This window comes from Oenanthe melanoleuca, chromosome 19 (genome assembly GCF_029582105.1).
Source record: "Oenanthe melanoleuca isolate GR-GAL-2019-014 chromosome 19, OMel1.0, whole genome shotgun sequence".
In the NCBI taxonomy this organism is placed as follows: Eukaryota; Metazoa; Chordata; class Aves; order Passeriformes; family Muscicapidae; genus Oenanthe; species Oenanthe melanoleuca.
The window spans coordinates 10,237,727-10,265,292 of NC_079352.1; the positions used below are offsets into that span (position 1 = coordinate 10,237,727).

The 27,566-nt window shown below is 45.5% G+C and overlaps 1 protein-coding gene across 5 annotated transcripts in view; it reads left to right on the plus strand.

Moving 5' to 3' along the window:
* Positions 1-1,301: 1,301 nt before the first annotated feature.
* Positions 1,302-27,566, plus strand: part of RNF43 (ring finger protein 43) — a 58,895-nt gene continuing 32,630 nt past the window's right edge. The window contains exons 1-3 of one of the 5 annotated variants that reach the window (XM_056506539.1): positions 1,302-1,365; positions 1,858-1,987; positions 2,093-3,386. In XM_056506539.1, coding sequence (XP_056362514.1) covers positions 3,150-3,386 — 237 coding nt within the window. In that variant the 5' untranslated portion in view covers positions 1,302-1,365; positions 1,858-1,987; positions 2,093-3,149. The other 4 variants (XM_056506538.1, XM_056506535.1, XM_056506536.1 and 1 more) reach the window with 4 other exon arrangements.

Genomic DNA, 27,566 nt, shown 5'->3' on the forward strand with positions numbered 1-27,566 from the left:
GCTTGTTTGTGCTCTTTGTCACACCTCGAGTTTTCTGTAGGATCTTGGCACCAGCCTTGGCAACACTGAAGCAGTCGAGCCCTTTGTGGATTGAGTAAGGTGTGTGTGTCACAAGGGGGACATCCCTGCAGGTCCTGCTAGGCTTTAATTAATGGTGGGCAGCTGGTATCCATAGAAGGGAGGGCAAAGATCTTGGAGCATGGGAACACTTTGGTGATAATTTGTTTTGTTGTTGTTTCATATTTAAAGTTTGAAGAACTAGAAAGATTCCTGTTCTTTCAACTGCAGGCCTCAAATTCCCACGCTGGAGATGTATTTTTGAGTCCCCAATAGGAGCACACCCACCATGTGTGTGCCAGGGGATACACACAAGGCCCCAGATTTGCTCAGCATTCCCACTTCTTCCTAGATCTCCATCTGCTGGCAGATGTGCCTTTCAAGTGGAGGTGCTTTGGAAAGGAAGGAACAAGAGAGAGCATGTGGAAATGTGCAGCAGCTGCCAGCTGGGCTCCCTATGTATATAGTTATATTTATATGTGTGCACAGCTATATTTATGTATGTGTATATAGCTATAGTTATATATGTCTATAGTTATAGGATAGTTATATTTTTATAGTTATATGTGTATAGTTATGTATAGTTATACATGTAATAGTTAGATTTGCCTATATAGCTGTATGTATAGTTATAGGTATATTGCTATTTCATAGGTGTATTAATAAGTGTATGGATATTTAAATAGATAACTTGGCAGTTTATACTTAATCTGCAGTAAGTTTTTAAACAGAAATGGGTGTTGATTCGCATTTTCTGTGTTTTAAATTGCAGATGATTGAGTGTTGTAGTTGCAAACATGCTTCGTGTTTCAGTAGTTGCGGCTGTCACGACAAATAACTCTCAGCACAGCGACAAGTTTACAAAAGAGAGGACCGACTCCTCGTTTGCATCATTTTTTCATTTCCGTGAGTGACTCCGGGGATGTCACAACGCGGCTCGCTGACCAGTTTCGCTTTCCTAGGGCCCTTTTCCAGGAGCAGCGGGCGCGACCCCCGGCCCGCGGTGCTCCCGGTGGGTTCCCCGCGCCCTCCCGCATCCCGGCTCCGGCCCGCAGGATCCTCCAGCTCCCCGCGGAGCCCGAGCGGCGGAATTCCACACCTCTGACATCAGCCCGACCTGGAACCTCCCCGAGCCCGAGCCGGAGCGCGGGGGCAATGGGGCGGCCCGGAGCCGCGGCGGGCCGGGCCCGGCCGGTGTCCCCCGCCCCCGCGGGCCCGGCCGCTGCAGGCGGGCGGCGGGGCGGGAGGGGGAGCCCGCGGCCCGGCCGGGGGCGGCGGCTCGGCTGCTCCACCCGCCCGTGTCCGCAGGTACGAGCGCCCGGCCGGCCCGGGGCTCGGCCGCCCGCCCGCCGGGACCTTCCGCCGCCACCGGAGCCGCGCTCCGGCCCCCGCCCCGCCGCCCGCGCCCCCGGCAGCGGCTCCGCCGCCGGGTCGCTGCCCATGTCCCAGCTCTGCTCGCCGTCCGCGCTCGCTGCCGGTGCCCGCCTCCGCTGCGGGGACGCCGCGCTTTGGAAACCTTCCCGGAGCGCGCGGGGGTGCTGGCGCAGGTCGGGCGATTACATGCGGACACTTCACTTTCAGCCATGCCTGCCCCGGGAGCTCTCTGTCTGCTGTAATTTTCTCCCTTTGATCTCCCCGGATCCTCTTTCGGGCTGTGGAGCTCCGCTTGCACCTACCTGCCTGCTGCGTGTGTGCGAGAGAGAGTTTTCCTCTTTTTTTTTTAAACTTTTTTTTTTGTTGTTGTTGTTGTTGTTATAAATTCCAATTCCTTTTTTTTTTTTTTCTTTTTTTTTTTTTAAGACCGAACCCCAACATCATCAGAGCCACATGGTTTTGTTAAGCTACTGGAAATAACTTTCGCTTGGGATTTACTGCAGCATTCCCTCCCGGCCTGGCCCCTGCGGACTCCAGCAGGCTCACTGCCTAACAGGTTTGCAAAGCTTTTTTTTCTTGTAAATCCCCTTTTCTCTCCAGAGCCGTGCAATCACTGTAACTTCAGTTTAATGGAAAAAACTTTCTGTCTTAATTCTTTCAGTTATGAAGACTCTTCGATGCGTTTCATGTGACCTTTGGGCAGATCGTGGAGCTTTCTATTTTATTTTGTGGGGCCTTGAGTCGGGATCTTCTTAACGTGTGCTTGGAAGTGGTCATACCGGAACTCGGGCACGCACAGAAATAGTGCGAGAGAAACCAGATACGCCGTAACTTTCTGCCCGATACCTGTTGGGCTTCGTGTCTAAACTTTGGTAGTGTTTGGGGGCCTTTTTTATTTCCTGGAAACTTCCAACCATGAAGAGGAGTTTCGTGTTTTATTAATTATCTTTTAGAACTCTACCCAGAGTCAGACTGTGAGCATGTATTCCTAAGGGAAAAGTGAAGCTGATCTCCAGACTTCAATGAAGCACTTCTGGCATGAGGAAGACGGAAGGGATCAACTCCATTTGGAAGGGAATGGTACCGGAGCAAGCCTTCTTGTCACCATAAATTCAAGGAATACCGCCTGCCTAATTTCTGGGAAGGATACCAATCGGTGCAGATAACATTAAGGTTGTGCTTGTGCTGTGGGAAATGCTAGCAAGAAGGTGAGGTGTTTCTCGAGGGTATTTGGGATGGATGTTTTGACCCTCTGGATCTTCCTAACTCTTGGCCAGGAGACAGGAGGCCTCCACATCCGCGGGGAGACCTCCCCGTGCCTCATCTCCGTGGAACTGAGGAGCTCCTAATGCTCCCTGTACACCCAAACTGACTTCTTGCTTGCAACCTGTTTTGCTGATCCTTCTGGATTTATCTGCCGGAGGAGAGACTCACAATTTAGGAGAGTTTTTTGTTGTCTTTTTTGTAGTTTGTTTGTTTAAAATATGCCTCTGAGCTCCCGGCGGCCTCTGAGCACGTGGCACGGGGCGAGAAGAGCGGCGATGGCGAGAGCCGGCGTCGGCGGGGAGCCGCGCTGGCGGTGACCGAGCCGCGCTGTGCGGCCGCTGGCTCTGTCCGGAGCCGGCTCGGAGCCCCGGGAGCGGAGCCGCCGGCCGGGCCCGCCGCGCTGAGGACGCGTTCCCGAGCGGTATGAGCGGCCGGAGCCCGCTGCTGGTAGCATGAGTGCTGGCCCCCAGGTGCAGCTGGCTGTCCTCTGGCCTTGGCTGCTCATGGCGACCCTGCAGGCAGGACTGGGCCACACCGGGCTGGCGCTGGCGGCGGCCGTGGAGTCGGAGCGGGCGGCGGCGCAGAAAGCCATCATCAGGGTCATCCCACTCAAAGTGGAGCCCATCATCCTGGAAGGGGAGTTCGCCAACGTTGCCGAGGTGACTCCGGCCGAAGGGAAGCTGCTGCAGGTAAGAGCAGCGGTGTCTGGTCCCGCTCCGGCCGGTCCCCTTTCCCTCCTGGCTGTCTCGGCTCCCCGAGCGGTGCCTTGGCTTCCGTGTCCCGGCTCGGGTTCGTGGGTTCTTGGGTTTGTGCCGCGCTCCGTGCGCCGTCCCTGCGGCTTCTGGGACCGAGGGACGGCATCGTGCGAAGGGCTGAGCCTTCCTTCGGGGCCGAGCTGTGGCTGCGCCTTCGTACTGCTGAGTTGTGGATGTGGTCGGCTGATTCCATGGAGATTATTTTGTATCTTAATTGATGTTATAAAGCTGAGTGTGTCAAGTCACATGTTGGGATATGAGGCATCTGACAGAAAACAGGATTAGTATTTTTTTCTCTGAAATTCATGAGGTTTTCCACGCTCTCTGCCGAGGTCGGGGTTCTGTTTTAGCTCTAAAACCCATCCTGGCTGTGCCCATCAGAATCTCTGGGCCTGCTTCTTGTTGCCTGTACCTGAAGGGTGAATGGTGCCTATACAGGAGCTCTAGTGCTATCACCACCAGGTGTTTTTATAGATGAATTAATGCTGTTCTCTGACCTTTATTAAGGGTAGAGTATTTCCACACCTATGCAGGTGCTGCATAGCCAGAGCTGAGCCATTCACGGAACAGGCCCATCTCCTGCACACACTGAGTTTGGAGCACGGTTTCCTGAGACCTGGTGTACAGTCTCTCTGTTCTGTGGCTCATCTGCATGGCAATTGTGTGCTTTATTCCCAAGAACAAAAAAAAAAAAAAAAAAAAAAAAAAAAAAAAAAAAAAAAGACAAGATTGCCTGCATTAATATTAAGTCTAAATTTTCTCCTGGATTTTTCCAGGACTTTCCAAATGGGTTATGTTGAAATCCTAATTAAATTTGTAGTCTGGAAACTTAAATGAAAGTAATAAATTTTGTGTTGGTTTTTTAAGAAGAGAAGGACAGTTGAACCAGCCTTAGAACATGGTCACCTGTCTGAAAGTGAACAATTTGTGACATGAATAAAGCCTGCTTTTCCATGCCTTTTGAACTCCTCAGAATGAAATCTCTGCTATAAAATTATATTACTAGGCTAAAAAAAATATCTGAGACAAATGCACTCAAGGTCCTCTTCTGTTGTGAGGCAATGTCCAGGAAAGTCAATATTTGTTCCTTACAAAAGCTACAGTGGTGTTGCAACCGAGCACAAAGTATAGGGTAGGACCTTTTGGAAATGGGAGGATGATAACCTCTCCTGAGGGATGTGTGGAAGTTTCTAACCAAATGCAGCAATACTAAGTGAGAATTTTGTGCTATCACAGCAGCACCAACCAGGTGTGTGGAATAAAAAGCTGTGAATAGTGTCCAGTTTCACCCTTTAAAAGTCATCCTTCAAATGGAAAGAGCTGGGGAAGCTCTAATCCAGCCTGTTAAGTTTGGGCACACAGACACTGATCTGCTCTGGGTGTGTTTCCAGGCCTTGACTCAGCCACTGTGTGTGCTCAGGTGAGCTCCTGCTCCACATCCCACTGGATCCAGTGCGGGAAGTCCTGGTTTCAGCTGGCAGCGCTGGGACAGGGGGTCAGGCTGTGCCTTCTGCAGCAGGATGTTTGCCCAGTGCCAGGCACTGTGCTCTGGGAGGGCTTAGCCAACTGTACCAGTGACCTCTCCTGCAGATCTCATGCTGTGCTTTCTAACTTTGCTGCTTAATATTGAAACTTGGCCTATTCAATGACGTTTAGAATTATTTGGGTCCTGATCCTTCAGTGAGTTCTTACCTCTGGGAAAATGGGAAATGGGGACATGCATCTTCAGGTACAAAATAAGTAAATTAGTGGGACAAATACTTTTCTGTTTGCTTTTAAACACACCAAAAGCAGGCTTTGTTGGGACATCTCATTTTGCACGTGGTTGTCAGCATCCCAATCTTGCAAAAACTTTAGGTCATGTGCTTAACTTTGATGTCAGTGGAACTCCTACTTAATAAATAAACTTATGGCTGTGCATGCATACCTGCACAATTGCTTCTTCAAATGCAGTTTAGGGACATAACATGGTACATCTACAGTTATTGAGGAAGAAGAGGGGCTTTTACAGCATTTTTGCATGGGTCTTGGTTATGTCAGACTCTGTAAGGTGCAGTCAGCCTGTCCAGGAGAGCACAAACTGCAGAACTTAACTTGGAAGAGAGGCATGGATGGCCCAGTCTTGTTTCCACAGCAATGCTCTCTTCCTTCAGAGGTAGAATAGGATTGCCCAAGGATCAGTGGTGCAGAGTAGGCCCCGTAGTCAAGTCAGGTTCTCTTTTTTATGACTTACAGTTCTCTTCATAGTGCTCTGGTCAATATATTTTTAGAAATGCTTTCTTAATTTAATACAGAAAACCCTCACCAAAGGTACTTCTACCAGAATGTTTTCCTGGTTTCGTTTTTCCTTGCCCTATTTTCCAGGATCATCTGCAGAAATGGACTTTGATTGTGGTGTGTTACATCTCAGAAGCCAACTTTAGTAATTTCCTCTTTGCATACAATAAAAGAGCCCCAGTGCTGAGCTCCCCCTCACAGCCTCTGCCCCTGTGAGCAGTTCTGTGGAAAATCTCTGTATCTCCACTGTTGCCCAGTGGGTGAGCAGAAGGATGGGAGCCACCACCCCTGGCAGTGTAACCCCAGCAGTGTTCCTCTGGCACTCCAACGCTGCTTCTGCCCTGTGATGCAAAGGGAGAGGAATTTCTCAAGCAGGCAGAGCCACTTAAGCCTTTATAGGTCAAAAAACCAACACCTCAGATTTCTTGCAGAAATCATCTCCAGGCTTGTGCAGTGCTCCAGCTTGTTCAGGGAGCACCTGCTATGAGCATTTAACTCTTGCTGGATGCAGGAAGCACCTGGGGAACTCACTGGCAGTTTCCAAGCTGGAAATTTAGGTTTGGAAGTTTAAATTGGGGAAGAATTGTTCCTGTGAGGGTGGGCAGGGCTGGCACAGGGTGCCCAGAGCAGCTGTGGCTGCCCCTGGATCCCTGGCAGTGCCCAAGGCCAGGCTGGGCAGGGCTGGGAGCAGCTGGGACAGTGGGAGGTGTCCGTGCCATGGCAGGGGGTGAACTAAATGAATTTTAAGATCCCTTCCAACCCAGACCAGTCTGGGATTTTGTGATCTCTGCTGGGCAACTGCAGGAATCTGAACTGCCATTAAAAGTCCCATGGGACTCAAAATCTGGCCCTTTATTACAGATAAAGGAACCAAAGCTTTTAGACAAGTAGGTTGGAAGGACAATGGACAATCCATGAGCAGCTCAGGATTCAACATGCCCTCAGAATTGCAGTTCTTGTGGCTGTTTGCAGATTAACTCCCTTTCACAGGATTACTATAGAGATTTTTTCAGCTTCTTTTGATACTTCTGCTGCTGTTGGCTGACTTCTGAGGAATAAGTCTTGGTTTCCTTCTTTCCCTTGACTCAGTCTCCGCTTGGTACTGGAGAGAGTTGATTTTGGTTTGAAGATAGATAGGAAAATGAGGAATGTCTTGGAACGGAGAGGAGAGAGTCACTGGAGCGAGTTGAAAGAAGATTTTTCTAATTTGAATTACAACATGTGAAAATCTAATTGTGGAAGAAAAGAACCTTTTTATTTGAGTAACAGTTCATCACTTACAGTCTTGTTTAGGACAGTTCAAGAATGATCAAGATTCAAGGATGCATTATTAAAACTGAGCATTAATATCTCAGTTTAAATATTAATTAAATATTGATATATTTAAGTATGTATAACCCCCATCTTCTACAGAGGGGATGGGATGATTTCTTTGGTCTGTGCAGAGTGGGAGGGATTGGTATAGTCTCTAGTTCTAGGGCATTTGAGAATAAGTGTTAAAAGTCTGGGGAGAGTCCCTATTAATGATATTTAAAAAGTGATGGATAACCTCACATTACTACAGGGAGGGCAAAGTGATCAGCAATCCAAATCCCTTCACATGCTGACACATAGAAAATTCCAGTGCATGTGTGGGACAGTGGCACAGTCTCACTGAGCAGACAGTGTGTAGAACTGTTTTTCCCAACATCCATTATTTCATTACAAGTCTCACAATACTTTATTCCATTTCTGTACAAGCTCAGCAGTTTCATAATGAGGGGATTGTAAGAGAAAGCCAACTTTCACTTACCCATGAAGTACATTATTTTAACTTATCACTGCAGGAAAACACCTTGAAGAAAATTAAAAAAACTTTAAAAAACCCACAGAAAAAGCTCCCTAAAGGCTCTGAACCCCCAAACCAAGGATTATCCCCTTCCTCCTCTCCTCCCTGAAGAATAAATTGATATATTTAGGATGGATTGAGTGAGAATTGGAGGAGGAGCCTGAATCACCTTTTTTTTTGGTGGCATGTACCGTTCAGAAGAAGAAAATCAATCACAGATCCAGTTAGAGGAGGAGCAGCAGCAGTGATAATCATCTCTTGGAATTGCTGCAGTGAACTATGGGATGACCTTGGACAAAGGATAGTGTTCCCAGTGTGGCAAGGCACATGCAGTTGGAGTTGGGATCACCTCCTTAAGTGGTCGAAGAGATTTACACTCCCAGCCCATACCAAAGTCAATACCTTAGTAGACTTCTATCCTCCCAGCTCCTGCATCAACAAAAGGATGTTGAGTGCATAATGTTGACAGAGATCAAAGAAGTGGGAAAGTCGAACCAGATGATAATGGGGACTTAAATTACGTGTGAATAAACTGGTCAGATAGCACAGTATGAGGCAGTTCAAAGGAGCAGTTTCTGTCTGTGGAACAGCTTGTACTCAAGTACACAGACTTGACTTAGTGTTAAGTCATGTGCAAGAACTGCCTCAGAAGCAGCAATAATGGAGCCACTGGGCCTGAGTGCAGTACAGTAAAAATGGGTGCTAAATACCAAAAAGTGTGACTGACAGAAACCATTAATGGGAAATTGCACTGAAACACTGAGACAGTGGCTCCTACAGAGGGAAAACCCCCATGCTTTTACATGGCACATAGATACTGCCCAGGAAAGGCTGAGACATTTGGCATTATTTAACCTGGAAAAAAGAAGTTCCAGGGTTACCTGATCATGGCCTTCCAGCACCTGAAGTAGCCGACAAGGAAGATGGAGAGAGACTATTTACAAAGGCCTGGAGTGACAGGACAAGACAGAATGGATTCAATCCAAAAGACAGTGGGCTTAAATTAGGTATTAGGGGAAATTTCTTCCCTGTGAGGGTGCTGAGACCCTGGCACAGGTTGTCCAGAGGCTGCCCCTGGATCCCTGGAAGTGTCCAAGGCCAGGTTGGACGTGGCTTGGAGCAGCCTGGGATAGTGGGAGGTGTCCCTGTGCATGGCAAGGAATGGAATGAGCTGAGCATCAAGGTCCCTCCCAGCCTGAACCATCCTGTGATTCTGTGATTCTATGAAAATAGAAGCTGTCTTGAGTGACACACGAAGCAGTGACTCAGAAAGGCTGTAGTCACCTAGCACAGGGACATTGGGAGTGTTGAAGAAGCCTCAACAGATCTCTTAGAAATTGGACATGGAGTATGAGTGCAGTGTTGGCTGTGTCCAGTGTAACCCACAGTGTGGATTAGTTTGGTATTGGTGAGGATTTAAGTGCAACTGGAAGGTGAGCCATTAAAATCCAGATGCAGAGTAGGAACCTCCATTAGAGTTGGCTGCTAGAAAAGGTTCATCTCAGAGGCTGTTTCTGAACCCCCAGCCCCCTCTTGAGTGTGTACAGAGGCAGAGCTGGAGCTTTCCATGATGTGTCTTCTTTCCTCACCCAGAAAACATGTGACTGGAAACTGTTCTGTGTTTTAGGAGTTTAAAGGACTTTAAACCCAACTCTCCCAGCTTCCCAGTGCACCATCTGGTGTTGGTTGTACTTGCAGTTGAATTATTTATGATGGTGGGAGCAGATCCATCTTGAACTGAAGATTTTCAGTAGTAAAAAGGTGACAGATCTGGAGGCTCCTGATGTGAGCAGAGCAGAGATCTGTGGTCAGGAGACTGAACCCACAGGGCTGGAGTGAGTGACAGTCAATAGAGGATGTCTGGCCATGCACAAACCCTGGAATACATCCAGGGAACAAGTGGACATTTCCCAAAGATAAGCTGGCAAAGGGGTGAGATTACAGGAGAAGGGAAACAGGCCCCTATGGTGCTTGCAGGCTGCAGCGAGGCTGAATTTGTGGTAGAATGGTTCTGAACCATTGGAGAATTTTTTTTTCTGTGCCTCTATCAAGTGAAAGCTTTGGTGGGTATTTCCTGTGGATTGAGGGAGGCTGTTTTGAACTGCATGTGAATTCTTTGTTTTTATATCAAAACTTTCAGAATTGTCAAAATAATGCAAACTCAGTATGATCAAAGAGGGCTCTGTTTTATCAGGCTGGATTTTGGAAAAAATTGACATGCATTTTTATTTAATATATCTCAGTGGTTTTCCATGCAGTGAAACATGCCAAAAACATGTCTAAGAGCCTAAAATGTTCACAACTCTGCCTAAAAACTTTCTGTGGACTTGGCCCAAAAGTCATAGTATGAAAAAAAGCAAGTTTTGTCCTACAGTGAGAAAAGTAGCAAGTAAATACAATGGGAAGTATGCAGTGTAGTTGACCGTCAGGTCTTACCATCATCATTATCACAACAGTCTGTGCTGCAGGGATTGCCAAGGGTCAAATAAGTGAAATTTTGGGTTATGAACAAAGCAGAAATGTAAAATGAATCTCAGTACAAGGGAATATATCACACTTGAGTAATGCACATTCATATTTTATTACCCTTTTGGTCTTCCCTCCATTCAAGGTCTTGAGCTTGGCTGCAGCAGGACAGGTGAAAAGTAGACAGAAGTGGTGTGGGTGGTCACAGTCTCTTCTGTCTTTGAGCTCTGTGATTTATTACTTAGTTTTAATACCTATTTATTTTCCCCCTTATTTCCCTGGCTGCAAAGAAGAGGAAGCTCTGCAGAGCCTTTCATTTGCCCACAACACTTGCAGGCTGCATGAAGGAATTGTAATCACATCTCATGCTTCGGAGCTTTGGGCGCGCTTCCAGCGCGGCTCAGGCGGGAGTTGGCCAAGAGTTGTCTTGGGACCTTTTCATCTTGTTTTTAGGAGCATCAAGGATTGGCCCTACCTCACAACAAGGCACTCAAACATGTAGGTCAGTGTTCAAAGGTAGTAGAGAGAAGATTGTTTTGGATGTGCTTAGGTTGTATGGGTTGCTCCTGTGGTGCCAGATTTCTGTGGAAGACTCTCTTCCTCCCTGCAGCCACTCTGTTCAAATTATCTGAAATTTTGGAGGTGTGTCCTCTTCCTGTGCATGTTGAGATCTGAATCATCTGCCTGAATCAATGGATGTTTTCTCACTTCCCCATCCCTGAAGGAGCTGGTTAAGGGCATTAGTGGCCCTTTGATCTCTCTTTTGTTCTCCATCTCAGTAATTTGGTCTCCAGTGATCAAATGCGTTAATCTAATGCTTATTACTGTGCTCAGCATCAGGGTAGTGGCAGAGATGTACTGGATTGTCAAACACAGCAGTTCTGACTGGGGAGTTGAATAAATTCCTCTGGCCATAAACTCTGTGAAACAAATTAAAAGCTTTTGACTGGGTTTGGTTATGACATGTTACTTCTGAATGTAAGTAAAGCAGTTTGGGGATTAAATTTGCTTTGTTTTGGTAAAAGGTATGTGAATTCTAGTTCAAAATTACATGGAAGGATGGGTTTCAACTTCCTACTTCCAAAGCTCGTCAGCAGCTGTATTTCCATGGGGTGGGTGTTGGACAGCACTGTTGATATAGGACTGTAGGAGGGGTACATTCCATTGCAGAAACTCGGGGAGAATGACCTGGGATTGAGTTGATCCAGACATAAAAAATGAGCAGCACTCCAGTCCTGTTAGAGATGTGTTCTCCTTACAAAGGCCACCAAGCTGAGAGACAGCAAGGCAGGCACAGTGAAGACTGTCTAGAATGGGTATGGGGAAATGACCACGTGGCAGAGCAGAAGAGACAAGTTCTAGGGAGTGGGTGTAGAACACTGGTTCTTTTGTTGGTTGAGTTTTGTGCAAGATCCTGTACCAAAATGTTGCTTTCAAATTGTTTAAATATAGGGAACACCTCTAAGGCTGTGAAAGTCAACAGAGAGAGTGAATTGTGATAATTGCTGTAGCTTCCACACAGCTTCCAGTGTGTCAGTTTGAATCAGAAGCTAAATCTTGGCAGGTTGGTCTCTTTACACAACCATCCAGTGTAGAGATACAGCTCCAGAAACCCAGCCCTGACTGCTTTTTAGAATTGTAAGAGAGATAGTGCTCCAGTCCTGAGTCCTGTTCCTTGCAAAATGATCTGAATAAGTTTTCATTTACTAAGACAGTTCTATGCCAAAATAAGTGGAACCTCCCCAAGATCCTGAAGAGATAAGAGTTCCCCTTCTTCTGCCTGTGACAGCTGCACTGCTGCTGTTCCTTTGTTCCCCAAGTGTCCTGTTGGATGGTGCTCCAGCCATGCTGTGGGTACACATTGTCCCTGAGTGTCAGTGCTGAAGGCTTCTCTCCAAACATTCCCCTGGGGCCACCAAAATGCTGCTGTCTTCCCCATAACCCTGTTTCACCTGGTCTCATTCACATAGCATGCCTCAGGCTATATAATCCCACTCAGCTATTTTTTTCCCCTCATCTGCTCTCTCAAATGTCTTTTTTAAATCCTCTATGATTTTCATCTTGCTTAGAATAATGGTTACTCTTGCTGCTTTTCTGTATGTGTTGTACTTGTTCAGTAGCAGTTCACAGAAGAGTTTAGGCTGTTGCCTGTCAGTATTTGCTTCCAACACTTTGCTCTCCTCAGAGACATAATCTGGTCTTTCCATCACGTCCTTCAGAGGACCTCTGACCTCTCTTTTGTCACTCCAGGGGAACAAAAGCTGCTGTTTGTAAACTTTGTACAACTTCTTCATGAGAGAAGCACGTCAGATTTGAGTGATGGACGAACCCCACATGCTTGTACAACATGTTAAAAAAGATAATCAAACAACTTGTGGTGGTTTTTGGTTGAGAAACCATTTCATCATTTCTGGCAGTTGCACCTGATTGTGCCCAGAGTTGGTGGCAGCTCTTTTCTTCATCCTTCTTCTCTGGCTGCCTCTTTTGTGGTTGCTTTCTCCACAGAATAAACTGGGAATGCCATGCTGGCCTTGGCCTTTTCCATGCCCTCATTCAAAATCCTGCTTCTGAAAAGTCACTCTGGACAGTGACAATCATGTACTTTATTCCTGCTGTGATGTTAAAAGGCCAAAAATAATCTGCAGTTGTGTTTTAATTTAGAAAAGGGTGACATGAAATCAAATAAAATCATTAAAAAGAATCTGAGAGGGCAACCAAGAGTTACATCCGTTGCATCAAAGTGTTTGAGGACACTACAGTAAGAATTAAGATAAAATGTATACCTCTGGAGAAATACTTGAAAAATGAAAAATGAAAAAGGCATATCAGGATACCTAAATGTAAGAGTAAGAAAGTGTATAAAAGCATCCTGGAAAATCAAGAAATTTGATAAAATTAGAAAAAAGAGGAACAGCCTAAAAATATATGAATACAGTGAAAAGAGAAGAGAAATAACTTGGAAATGGTAATGCTAGATTCTCTTCAGTCACAAGCAGAAAGCTCAGCTGACAGTTGGTAGGATCTATAAAAAATTAAAAGTCTAAAAGCTTTGCTTAGGGCAGCTAAACTCCCAGCAGAAAAATGAATGCAATTCTTCTTGTGCTTTCATCTATCTCAGCCTGAAATGTCTGGAGATGAGATGGTGATGGAGATAGACACAATTACCACTATCAGTCACTGGGATCAGGTGGTATTCACCCAAGGACTGGGGAGGATGAAATCATTGAACTATTAACTTGTCTATGAACTCTTGTTTGAAATCCCTGGAAGGTGGCTGATGGGATTCCAGTTTTTCTCTGAGCTCCAATTCATCCACAAAAGCCCAGAGCACTGTGTTGTAACATGACAAGTTGATAGAAATTATAACAGAGTGTTATGAGTGCATGTGAAGGACTCAACTGCAGCATCAGTTGGGCAGGTCTGGCTGAATTTCCCAAATGCAAAGACTTCCTGTGAAACTAAGATATGGATTAAGAGGAAGGCCCCTGGATAAATAATTATTGGAAGGTAAGAAGCAGGTGGCAGACTCTGCCTTTGGAAGGAGTCTGTGGCTACAGCTGTGTGTGCTGTACCTGTGCCCTCCCAGGTGTTGATGAGCACGTGGGAATAGGAATGCTTGCTGATGTTCTGTAGCTTTCCAATACATTATCTAATTAGAAGTAATGAAGACAAGGTTCATCTGTGAATCATTGCACGACCTTATGAGACCAAATACCTCAGCAGAACATGGAGAATCAGTAATTTCTTCACCTTCAGGTGATGGGCTCTGATTTGCCCATTGCCTCAACTGTGTCTTGTGATTTTAACTGGTCTGTGCAAGTGTCAGCTTGATATGTGGTGGTTGCCATGAAGACAGAAGGAACATTACCAATGAAAATGAGAGAATAAACCAGAGAATCTCCCTGAGCTCCTGTGAAAATCCCAGGTACATACAGATGTTGAATCCCGTGTGAAGTTCTGTTCCCCACAGCTCTAAAAAAGCAGTAGCTGTATTGGAAGATGTTTGGAGAAAAACACAAGGATAAAAGGAAGCATAAGTTGTGTTTTATCCAAAGAATAACAAACTGGACTAACTCTCTTCTGGCTGGAAAAGAAGCAGCCAAAGAAGATAGAGAGAAGAAAGCAGCCAGGAGATACAGAGAAGATTCACAGAGTCATGAATAGGGATTGACTGTCACTTTCTCTCATGTGAAAATAATGGGGCATCACATGAGGCTGCAAAGAGTCAGGTTCAAAGGGAGCTGCTCTTCACTAACTGTACAATTAACACGTCCAATCCCTTGCTGCAGGAACTGCTGTAGATGCTGAAAGCTTATGGAGGTTCAAAATGGAACCTCTGGAACTAATGAATGGGGGAAGGCTCCATCAATGGCTGTAAAGTAACCCAGCCTTGCCTCAGGGAGTCTATAAAATGTTGGAGGCTTGGAGGATGCCTGGGGCAGAAGCCCTACAAGCTTGTCCTGTTCTTACTTCTCCTTCAGAAATTCACTGCTGGCAACTGTCAAGGCAAAAATGCTGGGCTGGATGGACCTTTGGTTCAAATCAACCCCTGCATTGTCCTCTCCTGCAGAAACCTTCCAGCCCGAGCTGCACCGCCCTCAGCACCAGCCCTCCCAGCCCCCCTCTGCTCTGTTTGGGCAAGTCTGGGTGGAAAAACTGACCTCCTTCATCTCCATCACTGATATGGAGCTCAGCTCTTTGTTCTCATAGAAAGCACTTCAAGGTTCCTTAGATTCAAATATTGAAAATCTCACAACATGGCTTTCAGCCGGTGCTGTTAATCAGCATTTGAAGCCCTTGGCACTTTGGCCTTTATATCATGGAATCTTGGAATGGCTTGGTTCAGAAGGAACCTTAAATGTCATCTTGTTCCAACCTCCTGCTGTGGATAGAGACAGCTTCCACCAGACCAGGTTGCTCCAAGTCATACCCAGCTCTACTGAGCATACTGTTTTTATTCTTTGTCACCCTCATCATTCACAATTCCCTCAACTGTGTTCCACTGATGGGATAATAACTCTGTATATATCTCAAGCAGCAGAACCAGGACCTCTGATACTTTCCAGAGAGTTTGGATAGAGCACAGGCTCTCAGCAGTTATCTTCTCTTTATAAGAGCTGTATCTCAATAACAGACAGATATTCCAGCATTTGAAATAAGTGTTTTTCTACTTATTACAGAAGATGTATTTTTGGAAGGTCTCTTGGCATACTCCCCTTTCCTTGCCTAGGGAATGAATCTAGGTAACCTGCAAACATCAGATATTTCATCACCAAGAAAACCAGTTGATGTCAAATCATAGAATCATTTAAACTGGAAAAGATGTTTAAAATCTTCGATTGTGAACATAAACATTTATCTTGAAACAAATGGAACTGAGACATCATATTACTGGGAAAAAAACCCCATAATTCTATGGCTATCAGCTGAATTACTCTACACTGCTGATTTAATGAAGGCCCTAAATGTGCCATGAATGGCCATAAGTATTTTGTGCATTTTAGAAAGATACGTTTTATTGAGAGATATCAGATAATAAATCAGATAACTGCTTCTGGGACATAAATTTTTACCCCGACTAGAAGGTGTTAAGTCAAAAATAGCTTCAAACCCTTGCCAGCCATACCATTTTAGATTGGATTTTGGGGGGAATTTCTTCATTGAAACGTTGGTCAAGCACTGGCAGAGGCTGTTCAGGGCAGTGGTGGAGGCCCCATGCCTGGAGAGGTTTAACACTGCTGTGGATGTGGCACTTGGGGACATGGGTCAGTGGTAGCCTTGGCAGTGCTGGAGGAATGGTTGGGCTTGATAATCCCAAGTTTCCCAACCTAAACACTTCTATGTTTCTATGATTTGCATTTTTAGGTCTTCTTTTTCAGCTAATGTCAAAGAAGGTATTTTGAGATCCTGTAGTTTCTGTCTCAAGCCATGGAGACAGGGAATGCAGCATGTCTGATGGAGCCCAGCACTGGGAATTCTGGCTGTTCCAGGGGCAGAAAGATGGTTTATCTGACAGGCCACAAGTAGGAAATGTGGAATAATGTCCCAGAAGGCAGCTTGCAGAAACAAGGGGCTTTTAAAAATCCACTTCTTCAGGTGCCAACAAGTCCTGGCCCTGTTGCCTACAGGCCAGCCTGTTCCTTGGAATCCTGGTATCATGTTCCTGATTTTGCAGCTTGAAGGATTAATTGACATCTGTTTAATCCTTCTTCCCCAAAAGCTGAGTGCAAGATAAGGAAAGATGGTGATTCTGCAGGTTTCAGTCTGGCTGGGACAGGGTGAGGGAAAGTTAAAGTCAGAGGGACTGGAGCATCTTTCCTGTTCTCCCAGCCTGACTTGAACAGAAGACAAGACATTTGCTCCAGTCCCTCCACTAAACTCTCCCCTCCAGATTTTGATGGTTGTTATTAGAAGCAGCTTCTCCTCTCTTGACCTCTCATCCCTGCTTGTTTCAATGGTCCTGAGTGGTTCACTGGGCCTGGTGAGCTGTGATGTACAGATCACACCAATTCAGACACCTGAGGGATTTTCAATTTTAACTCCTGTAGGAAGCTTTGATAGAAGAATGTTGACCTCTACCCCAGCATGAGATCTTGAGCAGAATCTCACCATCCAGACACCACAGGCTTGTGGCAGCTTGTTTGTTATTCTAACCATATTCCTAAATGGGACTTCCCTGGCAGCACAAAGTTCTGCCAGAGGGTGAGAAGGACCCACTGCTAAATTTTTGACATCCAGTATCTTTGGTTCCCCTTGCTAGATAAGGTTTCTTACATGTTTTCCTGAGGTGTTACCTAAGTTTTGCTGGAGCCAGAAAATAGCCTTTCTTTTCCCCCCAGTGGCCCCCAGACCTTCAGGGACAGAGAGCTTTGTTTCCTCAGACATTGATGCCAAGCAGAACATCCTCTGTCTGCCCAGGACCAAACCCTGCAGGAAGCATCTGTCCATTTGCATCATGAGGTGGCAGATAAAGAGGTGCAGTGATACTGATAATTGCATAACATACTGTATCAGGAGATGTTGTGATACTGCCCAAGTGTTGTGCCTCCAGCCATCCACAAATTCCATCAAGGGTCAAAGTTGTTCAGTGGCCTCTCCAGAGGATCTCTCTATTCCTGATGTCTGCATGGCTGTGGAGTTCCATGAAACTCTATACCACTGCTGATGCTTTCAGGAATGCTACCAAATTAGGCAGACTGTGGCTTGCAGACTACTCTAAAGTGTTTGAGATGCCCCATGCACTTACTGTGGGGAGAATTACTGCATGGAGTTGCCTCCTGAATGTGTATGTGGATTGTCATTTAGAGGAGAAAAGGAGATAAAGGGATAGTAACTGGGCTGTTTGGAGAGGTACAAATCCCCCTGAACTACTTTCCCTGCTTCCACTGGGTTATTGTTCTTGGGGTGAATTGTCACAGTGGGGAGTGTGTCCCTGCTTCCCATTCTGAACACAAACAAGTGGAAGTGTGCATCCCAAAGAACACTGTTAATGCTGGGAACATTTTCCTTCTTCCGTGGCAGGACTGGGACGCTTGTGCCATGGCTTCTGAAGTGAGGGGAAAAAAAGGTGGAATTAAACTAGTGTTATTTTTGGGTGGCCATAGTGCTTTAAGCAAACAAGATGAATGCAGGGAGTGAGGCTGATGTTTCCATGAAGACAAACTTCCTTGTGTTTGCTTAATTCTGTTGACCATGTTGAGAACTTTGAGAGATTTTTAATACCTTCTAAACTCCAGCTGAGCATCTGTGTGAACCGGAGTTTAAGCAGGTAGGCTGGAGTGGGTGTTTTGGGAGTATTCCTTTGCTTCCCTGAAAAATCAAAAACTGCTGAATCTTAAGACCTTTGAGGATTTTATTTTATGGATGTGTGCATGTTAGATTGGAAGGACAGTTTTGTATTGAATTGTAGCTTGTGTGTGTCCTAGTGGAGGGTAGCATTGCCTGGAGAGGTCAGTAATGGTTTGGGTGCCTTGTGGCCATGCAGACCAGTCCATAGTTTGGGTGTTTGGTACGGATTTCCTTTAATCCAGTCTGGCAATTCCTGTGATCTTCGATCTCCATCTGAATTGTACCCAGAGGTTCACATCTGACCTTTTGACCGTTGTATCAGTCTGGCAACCTATGTTAATTTGTTATTTCATCATGATATTGTCCTTTTATTGACCTTTGGTTGTTTTCAGAGTCAGTGCTTTCACAAGTAGAAGTCCCTCATCCTCTGTATTTCCTGAGCTCTTTGTTTTTGGATTATATTGGTGTCTGAGGCTGTGTCTGGTCAAACTAAAATGTGCATTTTTCATGCGGAAGAGCCATCAGAACTGGTGGCAAGCCTTAGTTTTGACATTATTTGTGATGGTGCAGGACTTGAGGTTTGTTATCTGCAGTGAGATTGCCACAAAGAACTAATATAACTTCCTGCATTTGATTGACTTTTCCAGTTAAATAGGTAGTTATTAAATAGTTAAACTTAATTGATTAGTGTAGGGTGAAGAGAACAGAACAATGTATGAGCATCTCAATTGCATTTCTGGTTTATTCTTTGCCTGTGGAAACTTCAGTGTGTACAGTCTTGCCCACAGAAATGTTTGAAGCCTGACTGTTACATGTAGCTGAATTATTCATTAAGCAAATTGTAACCAAACTCCCTTTTCTCTTTCCATTTGAGAAATGAGACATCTTGGGGTAAAAAATGAACTGAAACATCCTGCTTATCAAATGTTTCTGTAGAATTTATTATCTTATGCAAAGCCCAGTTCAGTGATAACCCAGTGAATGCTGGTGGAGGGAGAGAACTCTGAGTTTCAAAGTAATTTCTTTTTCATCTTTAAATTTGGATATTCAGTTGTGTTTTGCCCGAGTTAGGAGTAACTTCAGGGATTGAGCTGTCTTTCAGATATATTTACAGGAAAATCTATCTGCCATTTCCACTCAAGACTGCACCTGTAAGCTGATATCTTTGGGTTTTCTCTGAGCTTCACTGGTTTGTTTTGCTTTGTTTCCAACCATGTTTTAACAAGATAAGCATCTCTCCATATTTTCCCTTCATTTCAGTAATTGCCTTCTCTAGTGACCCATTTCCTGTGCTCTTCTGTTCAGGTATCAAGACCTCTGTGTGCAGCCCACAGTGCATAGAGCCCTCACTTAATCATATTATCATCTCAGGTAATTCATTAAAAGCTCCTCAGAGCAGCAAATGGAACAAAAAAAAGCACTTACTTCTTTCAACTGCCTCCCCAAAGACACAGCCCTTGTAAACAGAGCTGCTGACCAGATGCCTGGAAATTTGACATCATCAGCCACTGAGGTGGGAATTAAACTTCCTTCAGGTTTTCAAAGTTCTTTCACTGAAACCATTTAGCCCACCCAAAAATCAACCTAGTTGTTACCAACTCAGTGTTTGCCACTGTTCAGATGTGCTGTGGAGCAGTAAAGAAGAAGACATGGGTTTGAGTATATGTAAGATTCAAACCATAAAGTGATTTTTTACAAAAACACAATAATTGAGGTTCTACATCAAAGAAATAAGGAAACAACTCATCTCTGAAGCCAGATGTGATCTGTTCTCTTAAAAGTAGCTTAGCAAGTGTTCAGGTCTGTTCTGCATCCTGAGACTCATGCTCATGATCTTGCTTGATAAAAATCCTGGATAACTGTGATGCAATCTCCTCAGGAAGCAGGGGGATGGCTGCCTTGCAGGAACATGGGAATGCAATGTACTTTTACCTGTGATTGACTGGAAGTTCAAGCTTAAATGAGAAATCAAGGTTGTAAATTCAGATAACTGAACAAAAGTCAAGTTGATAATGCTTTTTCTCCTTCTTATTGCCTGGCAATATTGTTTTAGCCTTACTGGGATGGTGTTGGGTCAGTGTCTACATCGGTGTGATCCTGCCTGAAGCCAGACACAGATTGTTGTGTTCATGTTCCCAAGGTGTCCAGGGGCTGCAGAGGAAGGTGATGGGGCTGAGCTGAGCCAGTCCAAGGGCAGCAGGAGAGTGGCTGTGCTTTCTCTCTCAGGGAGCCTCCCCCAGAGATATCCAGGATAAACCCAGCCTTGCTGAACTGCCTGGTTGGTTTAGTTACTTGACATCAAAGCCTGGAGCCAGGTTTAAAGGAGTTATGAAAGCCCAAGCCAAGAGTTTAATTCTGTATCAGCTCTGCTGCCTTTTTTTTTTTTTTTTTCCAACAAAAAGAAACCCCAGCAGTAATCAATTGGGATATTTCAGCCAAGAGAAGGATCCAGTGTGATCTAATTGTGACCTTCCAGCACCTGCAGGGAGTTGACAAGGAGGATGGAGAGAAACTATTTACCAAGGCTTGAGTGACAGGACAAAGGGGAAAGGCTGCCCAGTGCCAGAGGGCAGGGTTGGATGGAGTATGAGGAAGGAATTGTTCCCTGACAGTGGTGAGGCCCTGGCACAGGGTGCCCAGAGCAGCTGTGGCTGCCCCCAGATCCCTGGAAGTGCCCAAGGCCAGGCTGGACACTGAGGCTTGGAGCAGCCTGGGACAGTGGAAGGTGTCCCTGCCCATGGCAGGAGGTTGGAACTGGATGATCTTTAACATCCCTCCAACCCTAACTATTCTGGGATTCTGTGATTCTGTGATATTAGATAGTGTTGAACCTCTCCCAGAAATGCTCTGAGGTCCCTGCTTCCATAAGTTGTTCTGTCCTCATCTCCTTAGGGTCAGGATTTTTGTACAGACAAGAGACTTGCTTTGCTGGTTTTCAAATAACAGTTTTCTTACTTTTATTGGAGAACATGAAGCCAAAGGTGCCTTTACTTAGAAGTAAGGAAAAGATTTACTTGGAAGTGAATAATAAGATCTGAGACTGTGCTTCTTTCTTCAGGGAATCCAATTGCTGCTGTTAGAGTTTACATCTCCAAAAGGTTGTTTTCTGTGCAGAGGAGTTTTGCATCTTTGGTGGAAAGTCACTGGAAAGGACTAGGACTTCTTGAGTCAACTGCTTGAACCCAGTGTGGGTGTCTGTCACAGGGCAGATGGACCATGCACGGGCCTGGGGGTTCTGGGCTTGTCTCTAAAGGGAGATGGGGCAAGGCAGCTCAGCAGGTGTGGGCTAAACATGGACACAGTGAGCACAGCAGCTGTTTGGAGTCAGGGGAGAAAGCCCAGTAGGAGGAAAAGATAAAGGTGGGTCCATCCTCCCAAAATCCCAGCATCAGGAGCTTTGGGGTCGTCCAGGCTGGAAATGACAGACAGGATACTTGGATTGTTAGCTGGAATGGATCTTGCCCTGTGGTTATCTGGATCTTTTATAAATGCACATCATCTGTCATCAGGGAGTGTCACTCTGAGCCTGTGAGAAGAACTCTTGTTTATTTTACACCTTTTCTTAGGAAGTGGTTTGAGGTGACACCTTCCTCTTCATGACTTATGAAGAAGAGTGAATAAATAATCTGTATTTGCATCATTTCCAGTGTTCACAACTTTACAAGGCACCCTCCTCTTCTGGATGGAGCATCCTGGGCTCCTCTTACCCACAAATTTCCCACTTCGTTGCCATTTGTCTATTTTTGCTACCTGTGCCCTTTTTCATATTTTCTCATGTTGAGATGGAGTCACCATTATCAAAAGGACTGTTGGGCTGTAAGTGTGCCACAGACAGCATTTCCAAGTCTTTTTTCCCCATAAATTCTTTACTTCATCTTCTTTATTGGGTAAGGCAGGAATATATATATATATAATAGATACAGTGCCCACCAACAGTGTGATGCTTTCAGAAAGTGTTCCAGAATGATTCCAGGGTCTCTCCTGAGTTTAATGATCTATTTTAAAGTCTATATCCTTGTCTTTAAGCTCAAATGATTGTTCCCAGCACATCCCTTTATCCTCACTGGTACTTAATTTCCCCTCTCCCAGCACAGAGCCATTTCAGCAGCAGTTACACACAGGGCTGATCCCAAGTCCTTGCTGAAGAGGACTTACTCTTCTTTTTCCCTGATTACTGCTTTCCCCTCTCCTACTTTCTGTGCCATAACTCATCCCTTACTTGCTGTGATCCCGGGACTTGTGAGACCCTCCCCCAAACCTGTCCCAACTCATTGCAACTGCAGCAAATACTCAATTTTACTTGCTGGATTCATTTTCTGATATTTTCATGAGCTGAATGAGCTCATGAAGGAGTCAAGGATGGGGTGAGCAGTGGGGAATGTGTGGCCAGGAGCATGGGAGGAGGTGGGAGCTCCTGGCTTGTCTTGCTCAATAAACCATCCACTGCATAGCCTGAGATCCTTCATGCAAGTCTTCCCAGTCTGTCTGGGATTGGATAATTTGTATTTTGAGATGTGGATAACTCAAAAAATACTATTTCATCTGCAGATTTTGTCACCTCATTATTTCACATTTTCCCAAGTAATTTATGACCATGCAGAAATGCTCTGCATGGGAACTTCTTGACTTCCTCCGTGGTGCCCCATGATGCAAACAATTCCTGTAGCTTTTTTTTGCAAATATTTTTTGAGTGCATCTTTCATTCCCTGAGTTATTTGTTGGCCACAAAGACTCACTAATAGACATCCTGCTTCCAATGTGTTGAAAAAGGCTTTATTGTTTGTATGGGAGCCCCTGGCATGTTTTCTCTTTTGACCAGTCTCCTTAACTTGACAGGATTATATTCTTTGCTGTTCTCATCCTTTGGATTCAAGTTCCACTTTTAAAAATGTTTCCTTTTCTTTCTGGTCTTCTCCTTTCCTTTATTATTCACTGTGGGGTTTTGGGCTCAATGGTGTAAATTTACTCCAAGCCTCCAGCAGGAAATCTCTCAGTATTTTCTGTATAACCCAAAAATATTCTACCTTTTCATTTGGTTTCTAAAATGTTTTTCAATCTACTTTTCTTACGCTTAGACTTTTAATGGTTTCAAAATGTTTTATTTATTTATTTATTTTTGTTTCCTATGAATGGAGGAATTAGAATATATAATGGGCACTATTAGAGAAATAATCTGTCTTCAGCCAACCCCCTGCACACTATCCAGGATTGCACTTTGGTGGTTTCTCCAAACTTTTCCATAAAGAAGTTGATAAAGATACCAAAATCTGTCTTTTGATCAGACTTCAATACAACATTTGCCTTACTGGTATGGCCATAATTGAAATCACCCATTAATTACCCAGGGAGGTTTGGAGTCCCCATCCCTGGAGGTGCCCAGGGAAGGCCTGGACGTGGCACTCAGTGCTCTGGGCTGGGGACAAGGTGGGGATTGGGCACAGCTGGGACCCCACAAACTTGAAGATTTTTACAAACCCCCAGTGATTCTGGCATTCTGTGGTTAATACTGTGTTCTTCTACTTCTGTAACCTTTCTCACATGCCTTTGCCTTTCCTAGGCTGTGGCTTCATGACAGAGAGATCATCAGTTGGTAGTTTTGGTATTTTTTTTCCCATACTGGCGTGTAATTTCAACCTATAGATCTTTAAAACTATTTCATACACTTCAATATATTTTAGTGCAGTCCACTGTAGTATTCCTGTACTTGTTACCACAACAACATCTGAATTAACTTCCTTACCTTGAATTTCCCAGATGCTTATGAAATTAATTTTGTAATTTGAAATTAGGCAATTTGGTTTACCCATCTTAACTTCAGGCTTGGGTTTTGTGTTTGCAGTGCAGGTAAGTATGTATATCTATATGTATGTACACATACAGATATATACACATACACATATGTACATACACGTTTACACATATGTGCTATACATTTGTCCATCAAACCAGAGAGAGACCTTAAAGATCACGCAGCTCCAACCTCTGCCATGGGCAGGGATGTCTTCCACTACCCAGGTTGCTCCAAGCCCCAGTGTCCATCCTGGCCTGGAACACTTGCAGGGATTATTATTGATACCCAGAGCATTCTTGCCTGTGGTATCAGTGCAATATTCAGTTTTTTAGGTGCAGGAATTAAGTGACGAATTTTAGCCGCAGATACCAGCTACAAATACATAAAACCTGTCCTGCAAAATAGCTCCAGAGACCTGAGGGATCAGGGTGGTGTGTGAATGCTGTTGGAGGGGGGCACCCCGGGAGCCCCAGTGCCTTGGGAAGTGCAGTGGGTTGGGAAAGACTCCCTGGAGTGCCTGGCCCAGAGCTGGAACCAGGCACAGGCAGAGGCAGCGACGGAACGTCTGCAGTGCTTGATCTCTGCAAATGTTCATCAAAGTCTGAGCAGGCAGCAAGTTTCCTCTTGTCGTGTCCTGGTTGGATCTCGCTCGCAGACCACGATCCTCGTCTTCCCTCGCCATCCTGCACTCCAGCAGCAGCTTTCCCGAGCCTCAGGCACCACAAGCTCTGACTCATTTACTTAATATTCCTCTAATGAAACTGCCCAGAGCTCTGGACCTATTCTCCTCCAAAACAATCCTTCTCCTCCCTATTTTTCCACACCCTTCACTTTTTTCTCAGCTCCTGTCCAGACCTAATCAGACTTCAGCTGAGCAGATTTTCCCTTCCATTCTCTGCCAGACCCCTCATGTCCTGCCAGCCTAGGGAGGGTGAGTGGCAGTGGAGAAGCCAGGTGACCTTTAGAGCAAACCAGGAGGGAAAGAATCAAGCAGGAGTTTCTTCAGCTGTGGTGCAATGGGGAGAGAGGGATGGACATCCTGGTGTCCTCCCCACCCTAGGTTTGGAGCAGAACCCTGGGTAGCTGGAAGCTGCACTGATTCCAGGGCATTCTTTGCTGTGGCAGGGGAGCTGGGACAAGCACAGATGCTTCTTCCAGATAGAATGAGAATGGCAGAAAGGGCTGAGAATGAGAAATCTTCCTCAGAGCTGTCTGTACTGGTTGGGTGGGCTGAAGGGCACTGGGATGAGCACAGCCCAAGCCAGGGGTTATTGGGGCTGGCCACCAGAATCAGCTGGACAGCAGCTGTGGAAATTCTTTCCCAGCCTTGTTGAGGACCATGTTACCACTGTAATTCAAACATGACAAGGTGGTAGCATTCCTGGAGTCCTGATCTCTTGATTTCAGGACCTGATATCCCAGGTAGCAGCCCCAGACTGCTCAAGGGAAGCTGGCCAAGATGATTTTTCTCTTTTTGTGGAATCTGCATCTTCCAGGATCTACCTGAGACACCTCCCAGGCAGCTCCTGGAATATTTTCATATCTCCTCCAGGCAGCTGATATCCCAGATACCGTCTCCCAGAGTATTTTCATCTCTGATTTAGGCATTGGATATCCTGCATAGCAGTCCCAGACTCCTCCAAGGAAGTAGTCTGAAATTATTTTTCTGCTTTCACGGAAACTTCATCTCCTAGGATGCACCAAGCATCTCCAGGAGTCTTTTCATATCTACTCTTGGGAGCTGAGATCTCAGGTAGCAGCCCCATACTCCTCCAGGGAGCCAAGGAGCTCTTTTTCGTTTGAAGGAAGGTGTATGCTATGGGATCCGCCTGAGCTGAGTCCTTTCTCAAGCATTTCCTGAAGTCTTGATCTCTGATTTCAGGAACTGAGATCCCAGGTAGCAGCTCCACACCACTCCAGGGAAGCTTCCCAAAATGTTTTTGCTCTTTTAGTAGTAGCTCTGTTCCAGGCTCCACTTGAAACTCCTCAAATATCTGCAGAGAGGGGCAGAGCAGATGGGGCTGATCCAGAGCTGGACTAGCTGCCCAAGGAATGATGTTTCTTCCTAGGGCTGGAAAACATGAAACCTTGGACATGGCTTCTCAAGCTCAGTCTTCATAAGCAGATTCCTTGCTCCTAAGGAACATGTCCTGTTCATCCTCAGGATGTCTTTTTAAAAATGTTGCTATGGCATCTGCAGAATGGCTGCATCCAGGGCAGAGGATTTGCTGGGTTATTGTTAAATAGTAAATAATAGGTGGGTGGATGTTCTTGCCCTGATCTGGGGTTATTGCATGGAGGATTTCTTCCTCCTGAACAGCTCTGAAGGATGCACAGGGTTCTGAGCAGCAGGAGAGAAGGATTTGGGTTTGTGTGGATGATGGAGCTGCTGAAGGGTGCATGGGGCAAGTGGGTAGGGAGGTGATGAAGAAGAGATTTGGCTCTGGAGGAGAGGATTAGTGGGGTGAAGATCTCTCCAGGGGTGCTAATGGGAGGAGCAGAGCCATTTCTGTGCATGAGCTGGAGCTGGTCCTGAGCAAGGCAAGGCAGGGCTGGTGAGTGTTGTTGGAGCTGCACACACAGAGCTCTCCTGCTCCCACAGCCTGTACAGACAGGCCCGTGCTCCTCAAAGGAGGGATCGGATTCTTGCCCTCCGGGGCTTTCCAGCCAGCTCGCACTTCAGAGGAGCCCTTTCTTTCTCCTGCTGTTCACGCCCTGCAAAGAATTTTCTATCAACAAAATAAATTGTTTTATAATCAACTTGATGTTCATCCGCAGTTCTGGGCTATGAAAGGAGTTTTGAAGGACCAGGGAAATGGAGCCTGGAGGTTGTGGAAGCAGAGGACAGCAGACAGTAGCACAGCCCAGGTGGGACACAGTGGAAGAATTTTGGGGACGCTCCAGAGCCAGTGAAACTCTTGGGTGCATCTCTGGGAGTGGGAGCAACTGAACAAAATGCAAAGCAAAGGAATAATCCCCAGAAAGAAAGCATTGGGGGATCCCCTGTGTGTGCCATGGTAGGCTGAGAAGATTCTTCTCCTGCAGCTTTTCTGGTTGGGTTTAAAATCTATTGGGTGCTCCATGGCATGAAGGTCCTTGAAATGTTGGTTGTAGCTCAGGTTGTACCTTAGCCAATATGACCATGTCAAACTCAAAAGGATTTTCTTTGAACACTGTTTGTTATCATTCCAGGGAAAAACCAGTCTTGTTAAACCCTACTTGATGGCAGCCCTGTTGTGAGCGTTCTTTGGTCAGGCTGGGCAGAAAAACTGTTTTGAATTACCTGACTATGCCTCAGGCTTTTGGAAAGCAGCTGTTGTGTCCCTTTGCAGTACAAGTGTCCCTGCCTGGGTATGCAATTGTGGAGTCAATATTTTTAGAGAAAGATGGAAACATGGGCTGCCTCAGGAGCTGGACTCAGTTACCTGACTGGTTTTCTTGGCTTCCATGAATGTGTCCAGAAGCCAGTGAGTTTGGAAAGAAATTTTTTTGTGCTTACAGAAGGCAATTTTTAAATGTCAAAGTTGAAAGCATTTTTTCTTAGTTAAAAAAAAAAAAATCACCACCGAACCATCCCAAGCTAGCTGGGCATGAAACTACCTGAGCAGCTGAGCTGAATCCTTGGCATCTTCTGGAAGACTTTAGGGCTTTAAAAGGAGCCCCATGTTAGTGTTGTATCTCCCAGGCAGGAGCTCAGTCTGACCAACACACCACAGTCTTTAAGCTGTTTGTATCCAAATTGTTTGGTTACTTAATTCTAAACCGACCACATCCCCGTATTCGGAGGAATTGCCACATCATGGTGCTCTGGAAGTGTCCTGTGGCACTTGATTTACAGCAACTAAATAGCAGTGGGGTCAGTGGCCAGCTGGCCACTGAGCAGGAAACTGGATGACAAGAAGAACTAATAATTTTCCATGGAAGCTGGAGTGTCTGACGGCACTGGTAGCTGTGAGGGTGGATC